A 21,070-nucleotide genomic window follows, 5' to 3' on the forward strand; every position below is an offset into this window, starting at 1 on the left:
AGCATTAGTACTGTGTTCTGATCATTTCAACCACAGTGACTTTTCAAACTTCGGTGCCTTCAGTAATGGTTTTGCTTCGAGGTTGTTTTTAATACCTGGATCTGTACCATCAAGATGATCGACCACCAGCTCACAAGCTGTACTGTAAGTAAAACATGAACTTTTTGTTCGAAGGTTTTTGTCACAAAATAGCATGTTCATATTCTCCACGCTAGCATGCATGACATGGTCACAAGCTAGGCAGGGATGAGAGTTTTCCGCTTTTTCTGAGTAAAAAATGACCTTTTTATATTATGCCAAATCCGTTGAGAATTTTTTTTTATTAATTTCAGGGAGTTGGGGTATGTTCCTTCATGCTGTTCAAACTTTAACTCCAACGATGTTTACACATTATTTGTAAGTCGCCATCTTTAGTCTCGTTTAAATCTTGTTGAATGTGATGTAAAATTTCTGTTATCTACATTGTTATTGGTCAAAACATGGATGTCAAGACCAAAATAGCCAATTGAAACAGTTTTTACAAAAGACACCCACATCTGCTTGTTCTGACCCACTGGAGGTAGCGTCACAGTGCTGTTAGCCAATCAGAGGTAATACGTTTACATGTCATGAATATTAATGAGTAAGGGCTGAAATCCTGTCGTTCTCCCGCCACCGGCTCTTCCACTAAACTAGAACAGCCTGAAACAGGAGAACCACAGCATTTTTTTCACCAAAATTTGGTTCACAGGGCATTCATTCATACTAGAGACCACCGCACAATTAATGACAAAACGATGCAATGAGACCTTTAAAAGTAACAATTCTACACTTCTTGATGGCTTCTGTACCTTGTTAGTGCTTTGCATAAGTGACACATTTTATATACACTTATTGTCGACTGCATGTTTAAATCAATAAACTAAAAACCCAAATCCAGAGTTTTGCATCATTTTATTAAAAATAGTCAGTGTGCATAAAATGTACATCACATCAGGGCACTGGATTCTGTACAGTCCACACGCCACAGTCACAGGTCTCCTGATCAAACTGAGGTGTCCAGTGTACTACGTGTGTGTTAGTGTCCCTGCTCTGTCTGTAGATGTGGAGGGAGACTGAGGCCTTTCTCCTGAGCGTGGCATCTCCAGTGCTCATCATCCGAGTCATGAGTGAGGTAACGGCAACCCAGACGCTGCTCAAACTGACGCAGGTCACACCACAGTTGGAAGTTCTGTAGGCACACATGCACATGAAAACATTTACAAATTATATTACTGCATCATTTTCACATTTTTCTTTCTGATTCAGCCCAAGTTTTGTTTTGTTTTTCAGTTTTCTTGTTGGACTCGTTGTAGGAAGTAGAAGATCCTCCACAAGTGGGTGCTGCTGTATAACTGAATCCTGGCAATATTTTATCCTCTTCAATAGTCTTCTCTCTGTCGTTTTCGCTTTTATAAGCACAAAATCAAGCATTGCACGTGGATTAAAAGCATAATACAATGTTTTATAAGTGTGAGGGATTTTAAGGGTTAAAACACTTTACCCTGATTAACTAGAATCGCAATCTTCTTGTGCCATGGTACTCAGTGTGATCCCTGAAGCAGAGCCAGATGATCTGTGATTTGTTTTAATATTAGTATAATTCGGTACAGCTGAGGTCCGTAGATTTTTTCTCTTTTACAGGATCCAAAAAGTTAAACAACTCCTGATTTGTGCATCACATAAAAATATGTGCCGATGTATAGGATTCACTATCATCAGCTTGCCTCGCCTCCACCCCCCATACTGAGACCAGGATTAAAAGGTAATTTTACCTGGAGCCAGGGGTGTCCCATAGCTTTCCCCACACTGAACCTGCGGCGCACCACCACCTGCAGCAGGTTATTAATCAAACTCTCCGCTGTGAGAAAAAAGCAGAGAAAATCAGTCATCAGTAAAAGTCAAGTTGATTAATCACAGATTCATCAAAGTTTTCAGCATCAATTTAATCAAGCCAGATGTACATTCAGGTTTCTAGAACAGCCTGAGTTTTATGTCTCACCCTCGAGAGAAATGAGGGCCCACAGATGACGTGGGTACATGAAGGCAGCGTTAGTGATCTGCTGGTGAATGTCTTCATCCTCGTTGAAGGGAAACGTGCCACTCAGGCTGACATACAGGATCACCCCTACAGCCCACATGTCCAGGGAGCGGTTATAGCCATGGCTGCTGATCACCTCGGGGGCAAGATACGCCGGCGTACCCACCACCGAGCGCCGGAAAGACTTCTCACCGATGATCCGCGCAAAACCAAAGTCACACAGTTTCACCTGAAACACAGACAGTGTGGATATGTTTCAGCTTGTACTGCAAATGTCTGGGGCTTATTTAAATGTAGATATTGATACACTCACTGTGCAAATCATCCTATATCATATAGTAGTACAATAGTAAAAAAGAAAACATCATTTAAATAGACAGGTTCAAAATCCTGTTCCTTGATGACTTCATCCAGTCTACAATCCTACTCTATTGCAACTCATAAAACGTTTGATCCAATAAATCTGCGCTAATACAAGTAAACCATACAGGGAGATTAGGAGCATGGACAGAATCTGATCTCTGCTCGGACATGTTTGGGGAAAGCAGGCACTGGACAAAGCGAGTCAAGAGACACACCTGAGGAAAAGGATCTGGTGAGGCAAGCAGCACGTTCTCAGGTTTAAGGTCACAGTGAGCGATGTGTCTCATGTGCAGGTAGTGCAGAGCCTCCAAAATCTACAGAAACGCCCAGACACACCCAGATATCAACATCTGACATCCAATAGCAAACAAGCATCATCATGGTGTGGCAAAATATGTAAGGAATAGAACACCTGAGGGTGCGCAGTTACAGGAAAACAAGTACCATACAGTGTCTTGCAAAAGTATTCTCCCTTGGTGTTTGGCCTGTTTTGTCACATTACAAGCTGGAATTAAAATGGATTTTATGGAAGGTTAGCACCATTTGATTTACACAACATGCCTACAACTTTAAAAGTGAAAATTGTTGTTTTATTGTGACACAAACAATAAAGATGAAAAAACAAAACTGGAGTGTGCATAGGTATTCACCCCCTTTTATACGTTATGAAACCCCTAAATAAGAGCTGTAAAGTTCTTGAATTAAACACTAAGACAAAGGAAATTCTGTAAATGAATATTTCTTTACTTCACTCTCTCGAACACATTATAGATTATGTTATCCGCCTTCTGGCTTCTTCCTCTCTCGCTCCTTCCGCTTCCCACCTTTCTAGCTTACCCCCAAACAGTAAACCTAGCGCCCCCTTGTGGACTGAATTAAACAATGAACATATCATTGTGAATCATGAACATTAGAACACTTCCTTTTTTTTTACGTTTAAATTGTGAAATGAAATTATCCACATTATTCAAAGTCAGCGAGATATGATGGGGGCCCTCTGTTCATCCTGACTGGGTATCTGCGGCCAGGTGACTGTGACCCTGGAGGGCCAGGGGGTAAGGGCTCTGGAGTTTGTTCAGGAAGGATTTCAGTCCAGTCCATGATGTCTTGTTGACCACTCATGGCTCTTGGATCACGTGACTGGGTAGAGAGATTTCCATTTGCTGTTATGGGTTTGAAGTGGGATGAGTTTCTGGTGATGACATGATTGTTGTTTTTGGCTGTCACCATAGAACCTTTTATGGCAACAATTTTGTATGGGTGGGGGTTGTAGGCAGGGCATAGCTTCCCATCTTTCTTTTGACGACACAGGACGAAGTCACCCACCCTCAATGTCGATGGAGTAACATGGCACATCCTGTCCACATGTCGTTTCATCCGTTTCTTTGCCAGGGCATCTGCCTGTTGTATTGGTACAGCAGTTGGACACCAGTGGCCAGTGAGGGCCTTTCTGTGTGGAGTTTGCATGTTCTCCCAACGTCAGCGTGGGTTTCCTCCGGGTGCTCCGGTTTCCCCCACAGTTCAAAGACATGCAGTTAGGTTAACATGGGGTGGCCATGGGCTGAAGTGCCCTTGAGCAAGATACTTAACCCCTGACTGCTCCCCGGGTGCTGTAGTGTGGCTGCCCACTGCTCTGGGTGTGTGCGCATGCGTGTTCACTGCTTCAGATGGGTTAAATGCAGAGGATGAATCTCACTGTTCTTGAAGTGTGCATGTGACAAATAAAGGTTTCTTCTTTCTGCTGCTGCTTCTTCTTCTTGAAAGAGAAGGCCACCCGCCAAAGTTCACAGACCAGACAAAGAGGGCATTTGATGCAACAAAGACACCAAAGATAACACTGAAGGAGCTGCAAAGACCCACAGTGAAGATGGGAGTATCTGTCCATAGAACCACTTTAAGCCATACACTCCACAGAATGGGGCTTTATAGAAACGGGCCAGAAAAAAGCCATTGCTTAAGAAAACACGTTTGGAGTTTGCCCAACAACATGCGGCAGACTCCCCAAACACATGGAAGAAGATTATCTGGTCAGATGAGACTAAACTTGATCGTTTTGGCCATCATGGGAAATGCTATGTGTGGCACAAACCCAACACCCTGAGAATACCATTCCCACAGTGAAGCATGGTGGTGGCAGCATCATGCTGTGGGGATATTTTTCATCTGCAGGGACAGGAAAGCTGGTCAGGACTGAAGGAAAGGTGGATGGCACTAAATACAGGGCAATTCTGAAGGAAAACCTGTTTGAGTCAGCCAGAGGTTTGAGACTTGACAAAGGTTCACGTTCCAACAGGACAGTGACGCTAAACATACCGCTAAAGCTACACTGGAGTGGTTTAAAGGGAAACATTTAAATGTCTTGGAATGGCCATGCCAAAGCCCAGACCTCAATCCAATTGAGAATCTGTGGTCAGACTTGAAGATTGCTGTTCACCAGCGGAACCCATCCAACTTGAAGGAGTTGGAGCAGTTTTGCCTTGAGGAATGGGCAAAAATCCCAGTGGCTAGATGTGCTAAGCTAATAGAGACATACCCCAAGAGACTTGCAGCTGTAATTGCAGCAAAAGGTGGCTCTACAAAGTACTGACTTTGGGGGAGGGGGGTGAATACATATGCACACTCCAGATTTCGGGGGAGGGGCGGCATCTTAATGATCTTTTGTGTCACAATTTTAAAAAAATACAAAAAAAGCCTTTAAAGTTGTAGGCATGTTGAGTAAATCAAATGGTACTAACCTCCCCAAAAATCCATTTTAATTCCAGCTTCTAATGTGACCAAACAGGACAAACACTAAGGGGGATGAATACTTTTGCAAGACACTGTATCTTATCCTTTCTAAATTAAGACCAGGAACATCCATAGTGCTACAGATTCCAGTGTTTTCCTGGTTTAATACTTAAATAACAAGAGCTTGAGAATCGGAATCCGAGTGGTGGTGTGGAGTAAACACAATATAATAGTTTCCATTTCAGACTGATAAAAAAAATAAATAATAATAATAATAAAACATCTGGGCGGCACGGTGGTGTAGTGGTTAGCGCTGTCGCCTCACAGCAAGAAGGTCCTGGGTTCAAGCCCCGGGGTCGGCAAGGGCCTTTCTGTGTGGAGTTTGCATGTTCTCCCAGTGTCCGCGTGGGTTTCCTCCGGGTGCTCCGGTTTCCCCCACAGTCCAAAGACATGCAGGTTAGGTTAACTGGTGACTCTAAATTGACCGTAGGTGTGAATGTGAGTGTGAATGGTTGTCTGTGTCTATGTGTCAGCCCTGTGATGACCTGGCGACTTGTCCAGGGTGTACCCCGCCTTTCGCCCGTAGTTAGCTGGGATAGGCTCCAGCTTGCCTGCGACCCTGTAGAAGGATAAAGCGGCTAGAGATAATGAGATGAGATGAGATAAAACATCTGATTATAATATAGCACAGATTTCCATGGCTACCTGCATAACAAGGAAGCGTGTGGTGCGTTCAGGAAGACTTCCGTTCTCGTTGGACAGAATCATCTCCAGCATGTCGCTATGGAGCTTCTCCATGATGGCAAAAGTCCGTTCAGGTGTCTCAAACATGCCTTCGAGTACAATGACTCCAGGATGGGACAGACTCTGGACACACAAACATACAGCATTAACAAGGCAATATAGCAATCATTTTCTGAAACTAATTCCACTATAAAGAACATACTCATTCAACAGACCTGCAGTATTGCCACCTCATTTTTGCTCTGTCTCTCCTGCTTGGCTGGGAAGCGAGTTTTATCAATGACCTTAATGGCTACTGGTCGTCCCGTCTGCCTGTGAGTACCTGCACACAAACCCAACTCTCTGTACATGGCCAGCTCTTAATGGACTAACAGTGTAGATTACTTATCACTCTGAATGAACACCTTACCTCCGTACACCACTCCAAACTGACCTGATCCCAACACTTCATCAGAGAAAACCTGATACAGCAAACTAATGGCCCTTTTCCACTACCCTTTTTCAGCTCACTTCAGCCCGACACGGCTCGCGTTTCAACTATCTAAGAACAGCACGACTCAGCTCACTTCAGCCCTGCTCAGCCCCCAAAACTCGCACGGTTTTGGAGTGGGGCTGAAGCGAGCCAAACCGAGCCAAGTGGGGCTAGGGGCGTGAGCAGACACTCCTCTGTGCACTGACTGGTGAGGAGGAGTGTCCTCACATGCCCACACACGCCCCACGAGCACGCTGGGATCTGTAAACACCGTAAACCCGGAAGAAGAAGAATTACGAGAATTTCTGAAGCCTTATGCGCCTCGCCTCATCTATACGCTCTTGCCAGTATCTGTTCGCATTGTCGGTGACAACAAGCCACAGCACCAAGACCAGCAACACTAACGACTCCATGTCCTCCATGTTTATTGTTTACTATCCGGGTTGTGAGACTACCGCTTAAAAGGTCACTGATGTCACTGTTTGCGCCGCCTAACGACATCACGTAACGTCCACCCACTTTTGCTAACTCCACCCAATGTGTCCACCCACTTCCAGCCAGCACGGTTCAGCGCGGTTGTAGTCGAAATGCAACTCCAACAGCCCCACTCAGCTCAACTCAGCCCAACTCAGCACGGCACGGCTCAGCCGCGTTGGGAGTGGAAAAGCAGCATAATATCCTGAGAAACACCCATGACAGTGTTAGCCCACACAGAATACAGGCATTTCCTGCAACAGCTGTATGAGAATAAATACTCACCTGGATTTCTTCACTGATGGCTTGATCATCTAGATAAATAACAAACAGCAAAACTTTATTCTCAAGCAAATTTTTTTCTGTTCTCTAATTACACTCACCAATCCTTACATTTCAGTGATTAATGCACACTGTGCTTTCCTCTATAAATATGGATCAAAAAGATTTATATATTAAAAAAAAAAACACTTATACAGGAGAGACATAGTGGGCCTAAAGTGTGAAAGTGGACTTATTGATTATCATTTAATTCTAATCTGATTTGCATATTTAGTAGTTTTCAATACTTTTGCATCATTTCATTTACAGAACATGCCTACACCTTTGAAGATGTGATTTTTTTTTTTAATTGTGACGCAAACAACAAATCGCCAGATTTGACCTAGACACAGAAACGCTATGTCCAGGTCCACTGCCGCTGTTTCCCAAATGCAGGAAATTCCAATCTTGGACACCGCCACTCTCAACCAGTCAGGAAGAACAAAACAATCTCTTTCTTCCGGTCAAATCTGGCAGGCGTTTAAACTGTTGAAGATGGGGGGGGGGGGGGGGGGGTCGGAGATGCTCGACACACCATTTGAAAGTTGGGAGCACTTCAAAGGGGTTTTTAGTGTGTGGTGCAAAACAAATGGTCACCTTTTTACTGTGAAGAATTCCAGAACCGTTGAAAAAGCTAATAAGAACATCAGGCCTGGACAGCCACTGTATGATGCCAAGTTTACGTACTCCTACGTGCGCTTTGAGTGCAAACACCTTTGATGACCTTTACTTAGTTGATATACACTAAGGCTGGTAACATACAGGGCCCTTGGCCATTTTTTATTGATATTAATGTAAGATCAGTACATGAATAAATATATACATGTGTCAAAAGTATGGCTCTCTTCGAGTATGGACATGGAAGGATTTTTCTTTTCGTTTACATGAATGTGCATACACAAATAGACCGTCATACTTGAATAAAGTACATAAGCACGTGTATGCACACATCAGTGCAGAAAGTTAGTGCCACGGCACAACTTGACACATATTGGTGTCCTGCAGATGTTCTATATATGGAAAATGTAATAATTTTTTTTTTTTTATCTATGCGCTATATACCGGCATATTTTACAACAAGTTGTAGTTTCCTAATTAACCATTTTTTTGAGGAGAAAGCGTGCCCGGTACCCGCAAGCAAGAACATTATTTTAGGGAAACAGCGGTGGTGCCCGCAAGTAAGACATTTATTTTAGGGAAACAGCGGCGGTGGCCGCAAGTAAGATATTTAATTTAGGGAAACAGCGGCGGTGTCCTTAGCCTCAGCCAAACAGAAAACTTCAACGTGCATAACTATTCACCCCCCTAAAGTCAGTACTTTGGAGAGCCACTTTTGCTGCAATTATAGCTGCAAGTCATTTGGATAAGTCTCTATGAGCTTGCCACATCTAGCCACTGGGATTTTTGTCCATTCCTCAAGGCAAAACTGCTCCAGCTCCTTCAAGTTGGATGGGCTCCACTGGTGAACAGCAATCTTCAAGTCTGACCACAGATTCTCCGTTGGATTGGGGTCTGGGTTTTGACTAGGCCATTCCAACACATTTAAATGTTTCTCTTTAAACCACTCCAGTGTAGCCTTAGCAGTATGTTTAGGGTCATTGTCCTGCCGGAACGTGAGCCTTCGTCCAAGTCTCAAACCTCTGGCCGACTCAAACAGGTTTTCCTCCAGAATTGCCCTGTATTTAGTGCCATCCATGTTTCCTTCAGTCCTGACCAGCTTTCTTGTCCCTGCAGATGAAAAATATCCTCATGGCATGATGCTGCCACCACCATGCTTCACTGTAGGAATGGTGTTCTCAGGGTGTTGGGTTTGCGCCACACATGGCATTTCCCATGATGGCCAAAATGATCAAGTTTAGTCTCATCTGAGCAGAGAATCTTCTTCCATGTGTTTGGGGAGTCTGCCACATGCTGTTGGGCAAACTCCAAACGTGTTTTCTTAAGCAATGACTTTTTTCTAGCCACTCTTCCATGAAGCCCCATTCTGTGGAATGTACGACTTATTGGGATTCTATGGATAGATATTCCAGTCTCTGCTGTGGAACTCTGCAGCTCCTTCAGGGTTACCTTTGGTCTCTGTGCTGCCTCTCTAATTAATGCCCTCTTTGCCTGGTCCATGAGTTGTGGTGGACGGCCCTCTCTTGGCAGGTTTGTTGTGGTACCATGTTCTTTCCATTTGATGATGATGGATTTGATGGTGCTCTGGGGTATCATTAAAGATTTGGATTTTTTTTTTTAAGAACCCAACCCTGACTTGTACTTCTCAACAACTTTGTCCCTGACTTGTTGGGAGAGCTCCTTAGTCTTCATGGTGTTATTTGGTTAGTGGTGCCTCTTGCTTAGTGGTGTTGCAGCCTCTGGGGCCTTTCAGAACAGGTGTATTATATACAACCCCGATTCCAAAAAAGATGGGACATAGTACAAATTGTAAATAAAAACGGAATGCAATAATTTACAAATCTCAAAAACTGATATTGTATTCACAATAGAACATAGACAACATATCAAATGTCGAAAGTGAGACATTTTGAAATTTCATGCCAAATATTGGCTCATTTGAAATTTCATGACACCAACACATCTCAAAAAAGTTGGGACAGGGACAATAAGAGGCTGGAAAAGTTAAAGGTACAAAAAAGGAACAGCTGGAGGACCAAATTGCAACTCATTAGGTCAATTGACAATAGGTCATTAACATGACTGGGTATAAAAAGAGCATCTTGGAGTGGCAGCGGCTCTCAGAAGTAAAGATGGGAAGAGGATCACCAATCCCCCTAATTCTGCGCCGACAAATAGTGGAGCAATATCAGAAAGGAGTTCGACAGTGTAAAATTGCAAAGAGTTTTACCATATCATCTACAGTGCATAATATCATCAAAAGATTCAGAGAATCTGGAAGAATCTCTGTGCGTAAGGGTCAAGGCCGGAAAACCATACTGGGTGCCCGTGATCTTCGGGCCCTTAGACGGCACTGCATCACATACAGGCATGCTTCTGTATTGGAAATCACAAAATGGGCTCATTAATATTTCCAGAGAACATTATCTGTGAACACAATTCACTGCGCCATCCGCCGTTGCCAGCAAAAACTCTATAGTTCAAAGAAGAAGCCGTATCTAAACATGATCCAGAAGCGCAGACGTCTTCTCTGGGCCAAGGCTCATTTAAAATGGACTGTGGCAAAGTGGAAAACTGTTCTGTGGTCAGACGAATCAAAATTTGAAGTTCTTTATGGAAATCAGGGACGCCGTGTCATTCGGACTAAAGAGGAGAAGGACGACCCAAGTTGTTATCAGCGCTCAGTTCAGAAGCCTGCATCTCTGATGGTATGGGGTTGCATTAGTGCGTGTGGCATGGGCAGCTGACACATCTGGAAAGACACCATCAATGCTGAAAGGTATATCCAGGTTCTAGAGCAACATATGCTCCCATCCAGACGACGTCTCTTTCAGGGAAGACCTTGCATTTTCCAACATGACAATGCCAAACCACATACTGCATCAATTACAGCATCATGGCTGCGTAGAAGAAGGGTCCGGGTACTGAACTGGCCAGCCTGCAGTCCAGATCTTTCACCCATAGAAAACATTTTGCGCGTCATAAAACGGAAGATACGACAAAAAAGACCTAAGACAGTTAAGCAACTAGAATCCTACATTAGACAAGAATGGGTTAACGTTCCTATTCCTAAACTTGAGCAACTTGTCTCCTCAGTCCCCAGATGTTTACAGACTGTTGTAAAGAGAAAAGGGGATGTCTCACAGTGGTAAACATGGCCTCGTCCCAACTTTTTTGAGATGTGTTGTCATGAAATTTAAATTCACCTAATTTTTCTCTTTAAATGATACATTTTCTCAGTTTAAACATTTGATGTGTCATTTATGTTCTATTCTGAATAAAATATGGAATTTTGAAACTTCCACATCATTGCATTCCGTTTTTATTAACAATTTGTACTTTGTCCCAACTTTTTTGGAATCGGGGTTGAACCAACAGAACATGTGACACTTGATCTGTTGGTATATAATACACAGGTGGACTTTATTTCACTAATTATGTGACTTATTAAAGTAATTGGTTGCACCAGAACTTTTTAGGGGCTTCGTAGCAAATGGGGTGAATATATATGTACATGCCAATTTTCAGTTTTTTATTTGTATTTTTTTCTTCATTTCACTTCACCAACTTAGACTATTTTGTGCAGAACCATTACATAAAATTCCATTTAAAAAAAAACATTTAAATTACAGGTTGTAATGTAACAAAATGGGTAAAAAGCTGGTGGGGTGAATAATTTTGCAAGGCACTGTAATAAGTAAGGAATGAAACACTTTGGGGCATGCTGTAATAGGAAAATCAATGACAGGCTGGTGTAACTGTTACAGCTCTGAATTTGACCCACACCCCAAACAACAGCACTTACCTCTTCTACCACAAAAATGTTTCAACAATTACATTTTTAATTATTAAAGAATGGCACGTCATGCTTTTTAACTGTTACTCTAGTTAGAAACAAGTTACTTCCTGCTAGCACTTGTATTGTAGGTGTTAGAGTCACTCCTTCACCAGCCTCTCTTTTTTCAGCTTGTGCAAGAGAAACCACAAAGTGTAACATCCTCTGGCTTGTAGACTTGTTGGAACATTTGCTGACCATTACAAAGCTCTGACACAAACCCTAACCCTTACAGAAAATTTCACGTTTTTCTTTGATAACTAACAAAGTCTTAGGTTTTGTAGAGTATCCACCATACAAGTCTCTGTGAAAGAGCCGTTACTATAATAATACTAGTGTAACAGAATGATTGCATTAAATATAAAGATATTGCACTTGAATTACAGCCACAGCTGCTGTTATGGAAAAGTAAGCAACACCCTTATGACCAGTCAGATTTAAAAATTTAACGGTACTGTCGTCCAAGAGCATTTTTTTTTTAATTTACTTGTTTGCGCCATTAAACCTTGCAGCACCCGTGCAGAACTAAAGAAGCAAACATGTCTCGGTTGCTTGACTGCATTTGGGTTAAAGTGGAAAGTGCTGTCATTGTTATTTTTTGTAAAGGTTTTAATTTCGGGTGTAATAATATTATGGGACATTTAGGAATACCTGGAATAAGTTCGTATAAACAATTTGTGTGTGTGTGTGTGTGTGTGTGTGTGTGAGAGAGAGAGAGAGAGAGAGAGAGACTTGACTTTCAAACTTCATTTAATACAAATTGCTTACACAAGCATACCATGTCCTTAAAACAAAGTCTTTACAAGTCTTTACCAGTATTTAAAAAACATTAAAAAAATAAATAAAAGAGTAAAAATGCAGCCTAAAATAGATAAATAAATAAATACACACATGCACAATTCTGATAAAATTGACACAGTTAATCAGGCTGCAAGTCCTCTAACAGGCTCTTAAAATTAAGTGTATCATCCTCCAGATAACACACAGCATCTTTATAACACCATATCCTCTCAAAAGCCCCAAGATCATTCATTTCACTGTAAAAACGAAAATCAATTAAAATTCTTGATTTCACCAACATCATAAAAACCATTAAAATATTGTAACCGGAGTCAAACTCTATTTTATTTCGCCTACTCACATAAATAGCCATTTTGGATTGTCCAAGTAAAAAGTTTAATAATTGACATTTAAACCTGCACTTCTGGCAATATTTGAACCCTAAAATAAAAGTTTCCATTAAAAAGTTTTCATTAAAACCACCAAATTACCTTTCTAAAAGGGTAAAAAGAGGTTTCACTCTCACACATTGCATGAAAGCATGAAAAATGGTTTCCTTCATTGTGCAAAAAGGACACTGTTCACTTACACTGGGATTTAAAACTGAAATAAAAGCATTAACCGCCACTGCCCCATGTAAAATCCTCCATTGTAAGTCCCCGCATTTCTTAGGTAATGGTGACTTGTGAAAGACCCTCCATTGTGGTTTAACCTCCTCAGTGATTTGCAAAACAGCACGTCACGGAGTGTCAATTCTTTTATCAAGGTTTTTTTTTGTTCATAGCCAGAACACACAGTTTATACAATGCCTTCCCAGAGGCAAGGTTACATCCAAGAAAAAATATAGGCTCGGATTTAAGTAAAACACCTGAGGAGTCATCCAAATCTGCAGTTACAGTAAAATCAGGAAATACATCAGAGTCATTTGGAGACAGCAAGCCCACAGAAAAATCGTTCAACAACTTATTTTCATCTTCTGTAAAGAACCCCTTCCACTTTCCAAGAAGATGCTTTGTCATTCGAAATGACCTTACTCCTAATTGGTTAGCCACTGGATTCGCATTTTGAAACAAAGGACCTGCTAAATTGATCAAGTCATTCAGGGTGAGAACTTTAGCCTTACAGAGAACTCCATTGAGGGCAGGAAAAGACTGATCATGTGAGAGGTCTAATATGGAGCCATTGATCAAAGGCTCTTGCAGAAACCAAAAAAGAGATGTAGAGTTCATAGTCCTCCCAATCTTGAAAAGACTCCATACTTTAAAAAGGTTCCGATAAAAAATAGGAAATTTCTTCAAGTTCAGACGTTTAGGGTCCATCCAGAAAAGCGTCTTGTCAAGCCCCAGCCCCTCAAAAGTGCGCAGAATGACACAAGTTACAGCTTCCCAGCTGCTCTTCGCAGTCCCACTAAGCAGTCTCTGTATGAACTGTAGACGAAAAGCAGCCGTCCTGCTCTGTAAATGAACCAACCCGTGTCCCCCTTCTTCTCTGGGTAAAAACAAAACACTTTGTGGCACCCAGTGTAGGTTGTCCCAAAAAAAATTGACCAGAACAGATTGAATTTTTGAAAGCACATTGACAGGAGGGTCTATACAGGCCAGCCGGTGCCAGAGGGATGATGCAACCAGGTTGTTTATTATAAGCGCTCTGCCTCTATAAGACAGTTTATTCATTAAAAAGTCCCATCTACCAAGACGGCCTTTCACTTTCTCTAAAACACCTTCAGAGTTTTTCTGCATAAAATCATTATTCCCGATAAACACCCCCAGGGATTTAAAACCTTCTCTGCACCAGTGTAGGTCCTCAGGTAAATCTGGTGGGCCATTCTTCCAGTCCCCCATCAACAAAGCCACACTCTTTCCCCAATTTACTTTAGTAGAGGATAGCAATTTAAAATCATTAAGTAATCCCAACATGGCATTCACATCCCTCTGGCTCTTAACAAGAATAACCACATCGTCAGCATAAGCTGATAACTTAAACTTAAAAGTGCAATTTGGAAGCATTACACCTTCAACCTCATTTCTCAGTTTAATCAAAAGTGGCTCTATTGCCAAGGAATATAACATCCCAGACAAGGGACAGCCTTGTCTAATACCTCTAAACACTTTAAAAGGGGCACACAAGTCACCATTAACCTTTAGTATGCTTTCAATGTCACGATATAAGACTTTTATATATTTAATAAAATCAGAATTAAAACCAAATGCGGCCAAGACATTCCATAAATAGTTATGCTCAATTCTGTCAAATGCTTTCTGATTGTCTATTGAGATAAGTCCAAAATCTAAATTTAGACGCCGTCCAACATCTACAATATCTCTAATGAACCAAATGTTGTCATAAATCAACCTTCCAGGCACACAGTAAGTCTGGTCAGGATGGATGACCTCTCCTACCACTTTCCTAAGCCTACTGGCCAGAACCTTTGAGAGCACTTTATATTCCACACATAGGACAGAGACAGGCCTCCATGACCTTATGTCATTTAGATCCCCTTTTTTTGGCAACAATGTCACCACAGCTCTTCGGCAACTTTGTGGCAGCCACCCATTGGTTAAACTGTCACTAAGCACCTCCAGCAAATCTGTGCCTACTTCAGGCCAGAAAGCTTTGTAGAATGCAACCAGTAGACCATCAATCCCCGGAGCCTTTCCACTCTCCATACTATGGAGGGCTGTAAACACTTCCTCCAGGGTTATCACCCCTCCGAGGATTGCATTTGCCGAGCTGGACATCTGGGGTAAATTGTTCAGAAAGACATTCTCTGGAGCCTGCTCATAGGAGATCTCACTCTTGTAAAGATTCTCAAAAAATACCCGTGCTCTTTTACGAATGTCAGTGTGAGCATACAGAATAGTGCCATCTTCTGACGACAAAGATTGCATTAGCTTTTTTTGACCGTTTTTCTTTTCCAAATTAAAAAAGAATTTGGTAGGTGCATCCATGAGTTCAATAGACTGAAAACGTGACCTGACCAGAGCTCCTTGAGCCTTAACCCCTAATAACTCGGCCAGTAAGTTCTTTTTAATTTTCAATTTTTCCGTTACATTGCCAGTTGTGTCCCCTTGAAGATTCAAAATCTCAATCTCTAAGGCAGTCATACAATCGGAGATGTCCCTCGTGACACTGAAGCTATACTGTTGGGACAACATTTTTATCTGGACCTTAGCAAAATCCCACCACTGCTGTATTGACCTAAAAACAGGCTTTGTACTCTTACACTGATCCCCCCAAAAAATTAAAAACATCCCTAAAATGCTTGTCTTGCAATAAACTGGTATTAAAATGCCAGTAAGCGCTCTTTGGTTTAAAAGTACTAATAAATATGTTGCATGTTACCATACAGTGATCAGAAAACCCAAATGGTACAATGTTACAACTCCTAAAGAAATTGAACTGGTGTTTGAACCCATAAAATCTATCTAGCCTTGCCAAGGACAGCATGTTATTATATGAGTGGACCCATGTATACTGCCTCTGATTTAAATGGAGACTTCTCCAAACATCTACAAGATTGTGAACCTTTAAAATTTCAACTAACGTTTTACGAGATGGCATGTGAGGCTCTATATGATTGCGATCTATGCCATTCTCTGTGCAATTAAAATCTCCTCCAACAAGCAAGATGTCTTCACAATCACAAGTTTTAAGAACATCATCCAGTGTTTGTAGAAAAAGTATGCACTCTAACGCATCAGTCGGTGCATAAACACAAACAAACACAAAGGTTTTACCATCATATTTGGCTCTTATTTTTAAAAGCCTGCCTTTAATAATTTCATTAATTTCATAGGAGCATGGAATAAAATTGTGGATAAAAAGAATACCAACACCCCCACTATTTGAGGTGTTATGACTCAAAACTGATACACCAGTAAATTCACTCGCCCAGTCATCACTATTCCTTATATCTGCGTGAGTTTCTTGAACAAACGCAACATCAATTCTCTTTTGTTTAAAAGTTTCAAACACAATAGCTCTCTTATTTCGTTCCCTTGCTCCATTTAAATTCAACGAAGCAATTAGAAATTCACACATAAGGAAATATAAAATATAGAACTTAAGATACATAATGATCATAGAGAAGAATTACAATTGATTTTTAACATCACTATCATTTAACTTGCCCAGTATCTTTTTTAAACGGAAGCCCTCTTGATCGGTAAATCCCCCTTCTGACAAACAGTTTGGTCTTTGCAATAAACTGATCAACATCTGCAAAATGATCATCAATCCTTACATTCCTTGCATGTTTAGTTTTGATTAAAAACGCTTTGATATCTTCGACACTGTAATTCTGTTGAGAAAAGCTGCTTGTGCGTAGACTGCAGGTAACACTACAGTCAGACGCATAATCGCTCTCACTATCAGGCACATCAACTGTCAGACTCTTCTTCTTTGCTTTGCCTTTAGAGCCTGGATGACCCCTTTTCTCAGACGGCATTTTAAAAACATTTTCAGTTTCTATAGGAGGGTTATGTTCGTTAATAACTTCATTAAAGATTTGTTCCACTAGATCTGTGTAACTACCCTGCGAAGCAGCGGGCATTTCAGATTCCGAAACGAGATCCATTGAGTCACCATCTTCTGGTGTCTCAGCCGGAGGGGCTACCTCTCCTTCACCATTCCCATCACCCGCACCTTCACTCTCCTCACCCGTAGGTGCCTCATCATTCTCAGTATTGGGTGTTTCCTGAGATCTTTCGTCACTGGGGATACCCTCTTTTAAATTCACATTATTCGGTTTCACTTTATCTGGACAATTACGCGCCAGGTGCCCCAGCTGTCCACATCCAAAACATTTCATTGTATTTGTGGTCACATAAAACATGTAATTAAAATCATCCACCTTAATATTCAGAGAGATTTCAAGTTCTCCCTTGTCTTTCAAAATTATATAAGCGAACCTTCGGAACGAGACAACATGCTTTAATAGCGGAGATTTGGTTGCCATCGGTATCATTTTTGGGGGAGATACTACTTTTCCGTAACGAGATAAGACCTCTGTAAGCACATCATTGCTAATAAAGGGGGGCACATTAGAAAGCATTACTTTTCTTGAAGGGCTCGACAAAGGTAAAACGGGGAGAAAAACCTCCTCAACCACTATCCCGTCTCCTCCATTTGGTTTACCAAATCAACAGAAGCAAGGAATAAAACCACTGCCCTGTTCATGCGAGACGCAGACAAAACATTATCATGACCAATTAAACCTCCCACAGCCAAACTGATCTCCTCTACTGAAAGAGGTGAGTCTATTTTAATACCATGCTTCCTCGTTAGAAAGCCAAAACACTGCTCAGGTGCACTTCGCGCCGCCATACTTCCAACAGGAAGCAGACGCCTGGCGCGTGCACTTTTAACAAAATTCAAACAACAATAAACTAACAAACCGTATACAAAAAAAAAGAAATAGAAAGATAGAAAAAAGGTAGAAAAAGGACAAAAGTTTATGGCACGGCGGCCAAACTTTCAGCACGCACTCGCACCGCACATGCGCAGAAAGAGAGAGATACTTCGTCTGTAATAGCTTCCCATATTTTTCCACGAGCATCTAGAGCACCATCATTAAACACACCCTGGTGAAAAACAAATGTGCTAAGTGTACTAAAATTTAGCATACTTTTGTGTACTTGAAGCCACACTAATCATCAATATACTTCGTGTGTTTATGATTAGTTAACTTGAGGCATGCTATTTTGGAACAACTAATTTTGTTCTAAATATATTTTAATTGTAATTAAATTGTAGAAAAGTGCAACTTGAAGCGTATTTAGTGTACTTTTATGTGCTAAAGTGGAACAACTTAAAGTATATTTTGTATACTTTAAGTATATGACTTTATATGTACTAATATATGCTTAATTAGTCAAATTAAAGTGTACTTTGTATTATAATATATGAAAAATTTGTACTTTTAAAATATGCTTTCAGTGTATGTTACAATGATAATTTTGAGCATACATTTTAAAATATATCAAAAATGTGTAAAAACAAATTTCAAATAAGTACACTTTAGAAATTACACAACTTTCACTTAAAGTATATTTTAGTATAATATATTTCTATAAAGTGTAATATAGTATAATTATTTTAAAGTGTGTTAAAAGTGTTAAAGTGTGATGTTAGTATACTTTTTATATATTTACAAAAAGTACAATTTGTGTAAGTACATTTTCAATATACTATTGAAAATATGAATATACTTTAAATACAATAAAGTACTTTTTTTTTCACCAGGGCAAGAACTTGCCTTTAAGCCTGAAAACAATTGGGGAATACAAAATGAGGACTGACTGGTAAATAGTGCTTTTTCTGTTCTCTCAAATGTTATATCCATTTGTCAGTCCATCCATTTTCTATCCTGCTTATCCAGTGCAGGTTGTAGGTGAGCTGGAGCCAAACCCAGCTGACTTCTGGTGAGAGGTGGGGTTCACCCTGGACAGGTCACCAGGCTATCACGAGGCAAACACAGGGAGACAGACAGCCATTCACACTCACACCTATGCCAAACCAGAGCACCCAGAGGACACCCACGTCAGCACAAAGTGAACATACAAACTCTACATCGAAAGGCCTTTGGTCAACTGCCAGGTTTGAACCTGGAACTTGTTTGCTGTGAAGCCCCACTTTAAAGGAGAAGCACTCATCTGCTTTCACACAGCAATGAATTTTATAAATTAATAAACTTTAATACATTGTATAAATATTTAACTTGATTGTTAAATTTAAGTTTTGTTTGCAGTTTTCTATAGAGAAAATACAATCTCTGTGATAAGTGATGTTTCTGATGCCATCTCCCTGTGTAGTTTTTCTTGACTTCAAAGGGACTTTGATTATTAATTAATTAATGGTCTTTTTAGACTTAATTAATAAGTCTTTGCATACCTAATGTTGGCTCAACTGGCATCACCTAGGTTTATTGAGTGTCTTTATCTCATCTCATTATCTCTAGCCGCTTTATCCTTCTACAGGGTCGCAGGCAAGCTGGAGCCTATCCCAGCTGACTATGGGCGAAAGGCGGGGTACACCCTGGACAAGTCGCCAGGTCATCACAGGGCTGACACATAGACACAGACAACCATTCACACTCACATTCACACCTACGGTCAATTTAGAGTCACCAGTTAACCTAACCTGCATGTCTTTGGACTGTGGGGGAAACCAGAGCACCCGGAGGAAACCCACGCGGACACGGGGAGAACATGCAAACTCCACACAGAAAGGCCCTCGCCGGCCCCGGGGCTCGAACCCAGGACCTTCTTGCTGTGAGGCAACAGCGCTAACCACTACACCACCGTGCCGCCGAGTGTCTTTATAATTTCTGAAATGTAAATTTCAGAGAGATATGTTGTGATTAATTCAAACTGTCAGACAGGGTGCTGGACTCGCTGCTCCTCACTCGAGATGAAATCACAGAAGGTAAATGGGTTTACTGTCAGGGTCACAATAACACATCACTAAGATCTGCCATGTAGAAACTATTTGCACATGCACAACTCCTGAGCAACTATCTGAGTAAGTGCTTAGTGAGGTCTGAGGAGTGAATATCACTGTACACAAATCCTCACTACATGTTCACAAGTCAGTTCTCTGTCTCAGCTGAAAACCTTTCTCTTCCCACAATAGTCTTCTTATTTTTCTTGGGCATCAGAAAACTGTGAGATAAAGTGAACAAATAAATAAAATGCTCTCTTCAGCATATTATGTATTAATGTTATTATAAAATCACCAGAAACTTCCTGAGTTTGGTGACCAGGTAGAACTCGTACCAGAGGGGAATTCACAATTCAAAGAAAATGAAGGGTGTAATGTTTTACTGTGACTTTAAGAATATAATGCACTGATGTCACATGAGAACATGTATCTTCATACATCTGTACTTGAGCTGAAGAATCTTATAAAATAAGTCACATAGTCTGTATCATACAGCAGCTCAGATAGAACTGATCCTGCTGTTAGAGTCATTCCTTATACAAGTCCCTACCTGTCAACATAAAGATAAACATAACTTCTGTCCAAACCTGTCTCGCTTCTCATTATTGTCTTTATTAAAAGTATTGTCAAAAGGCAGAATATCAAAACATTGATGTCAACTTAGACAGAAAAACAAATTAAATTGGTATTTTGATGCAAACATGATAAATGTAATAAACCTCATTCTGATCTCAGATGTGCAAGAGCACCTTCAATGGTTTTTATATAAATGGTCCATAAACAGTTTGACTCTGAAAGGTGCAGGAAGAGAGAAGAGATTATCTCCCCTCACGCATCCCCTCAGCTGAAAAGTAGACATACAGTGTCTTGCAAAAGTATCCCCCCGGTGTTTGTCTGGTTTTGTCACATTACAAACTGGAATTAAAATGGATTTTTGGAGGGTTAGCACCATTTGATTTACCCAACATGATTACCACTTTAAAAGGTGCAAATTGTTTTAATGTGACACAAACAATAATTAAGATGAAAAAACACAAATCTGGAGTGTGCATAGGTATTCACCCCTTTTCATATGAAACCCCTAAAATGAGAGCTGGTCCAACCAGTTCACTTCATAAATCACATAATTAGTTGATTAAGATCCACCTGTGTGTAATCAAAGTGTCACATGATATCTGTATAAATCAACCTGTTCTGGAAGGACCCTGACTCTGCAACACTACTAAGCAAGCAACAT

At 40.9% G+C, this 21,070-nt stretch overlaps 1 protein-coding gene across 1 annotated transcript; it reads right to left on the bottom strand.

The window, feature by feature from the left end:
* Positions 1-1,053: 1,053 nt before the first annotated feature.
* On the bottom strand, positions 1,054-17,203 carry LOC132885360 (serine/threonine-protein kinase D1-like). The gene is made up of 9 exons (XM_060919980.1): positions 16,637-17,203; positions 7,125-7,153; positions 6,303-6,367; positions 6,109-6,215; positions 5,855-6,016; positions 2,638-2,736; positions 2,021-2,288; positions 1,794-1,879; positions 1,054-1,210 (listed from the first exon to the last, which is right to left on the bottom strand). The coding sequence occupies exons 1-9, from the start codon at positions 17,201-17,203 to the stop codon at positions 1,058-1,060; spliced, it is 1,536 nt and encodes a 511-aa protein (XP_060775963.1). The 3' UTR covers positions 1,054-1,057.
* Positions 17,204-21,070: the final 3,867 nt, after the last annotated feature.

The sequence above is a fragment of the Neoarius graeffei genome, chromosome 1, assembly GCF_027579695.1.
Source record: "Neoarius graeffei isolate fNeoGra1 chromosome 1, fNeoGra1.pri, whole genome shotgun sequence".
NCBI classification, from domain to species: domain Eukaryota; kingdom Metazoa; phylum Chordata; class Actinopteri; order Siluriformes; family Ariidae; genus Neoarius; species Neoarius graeffei.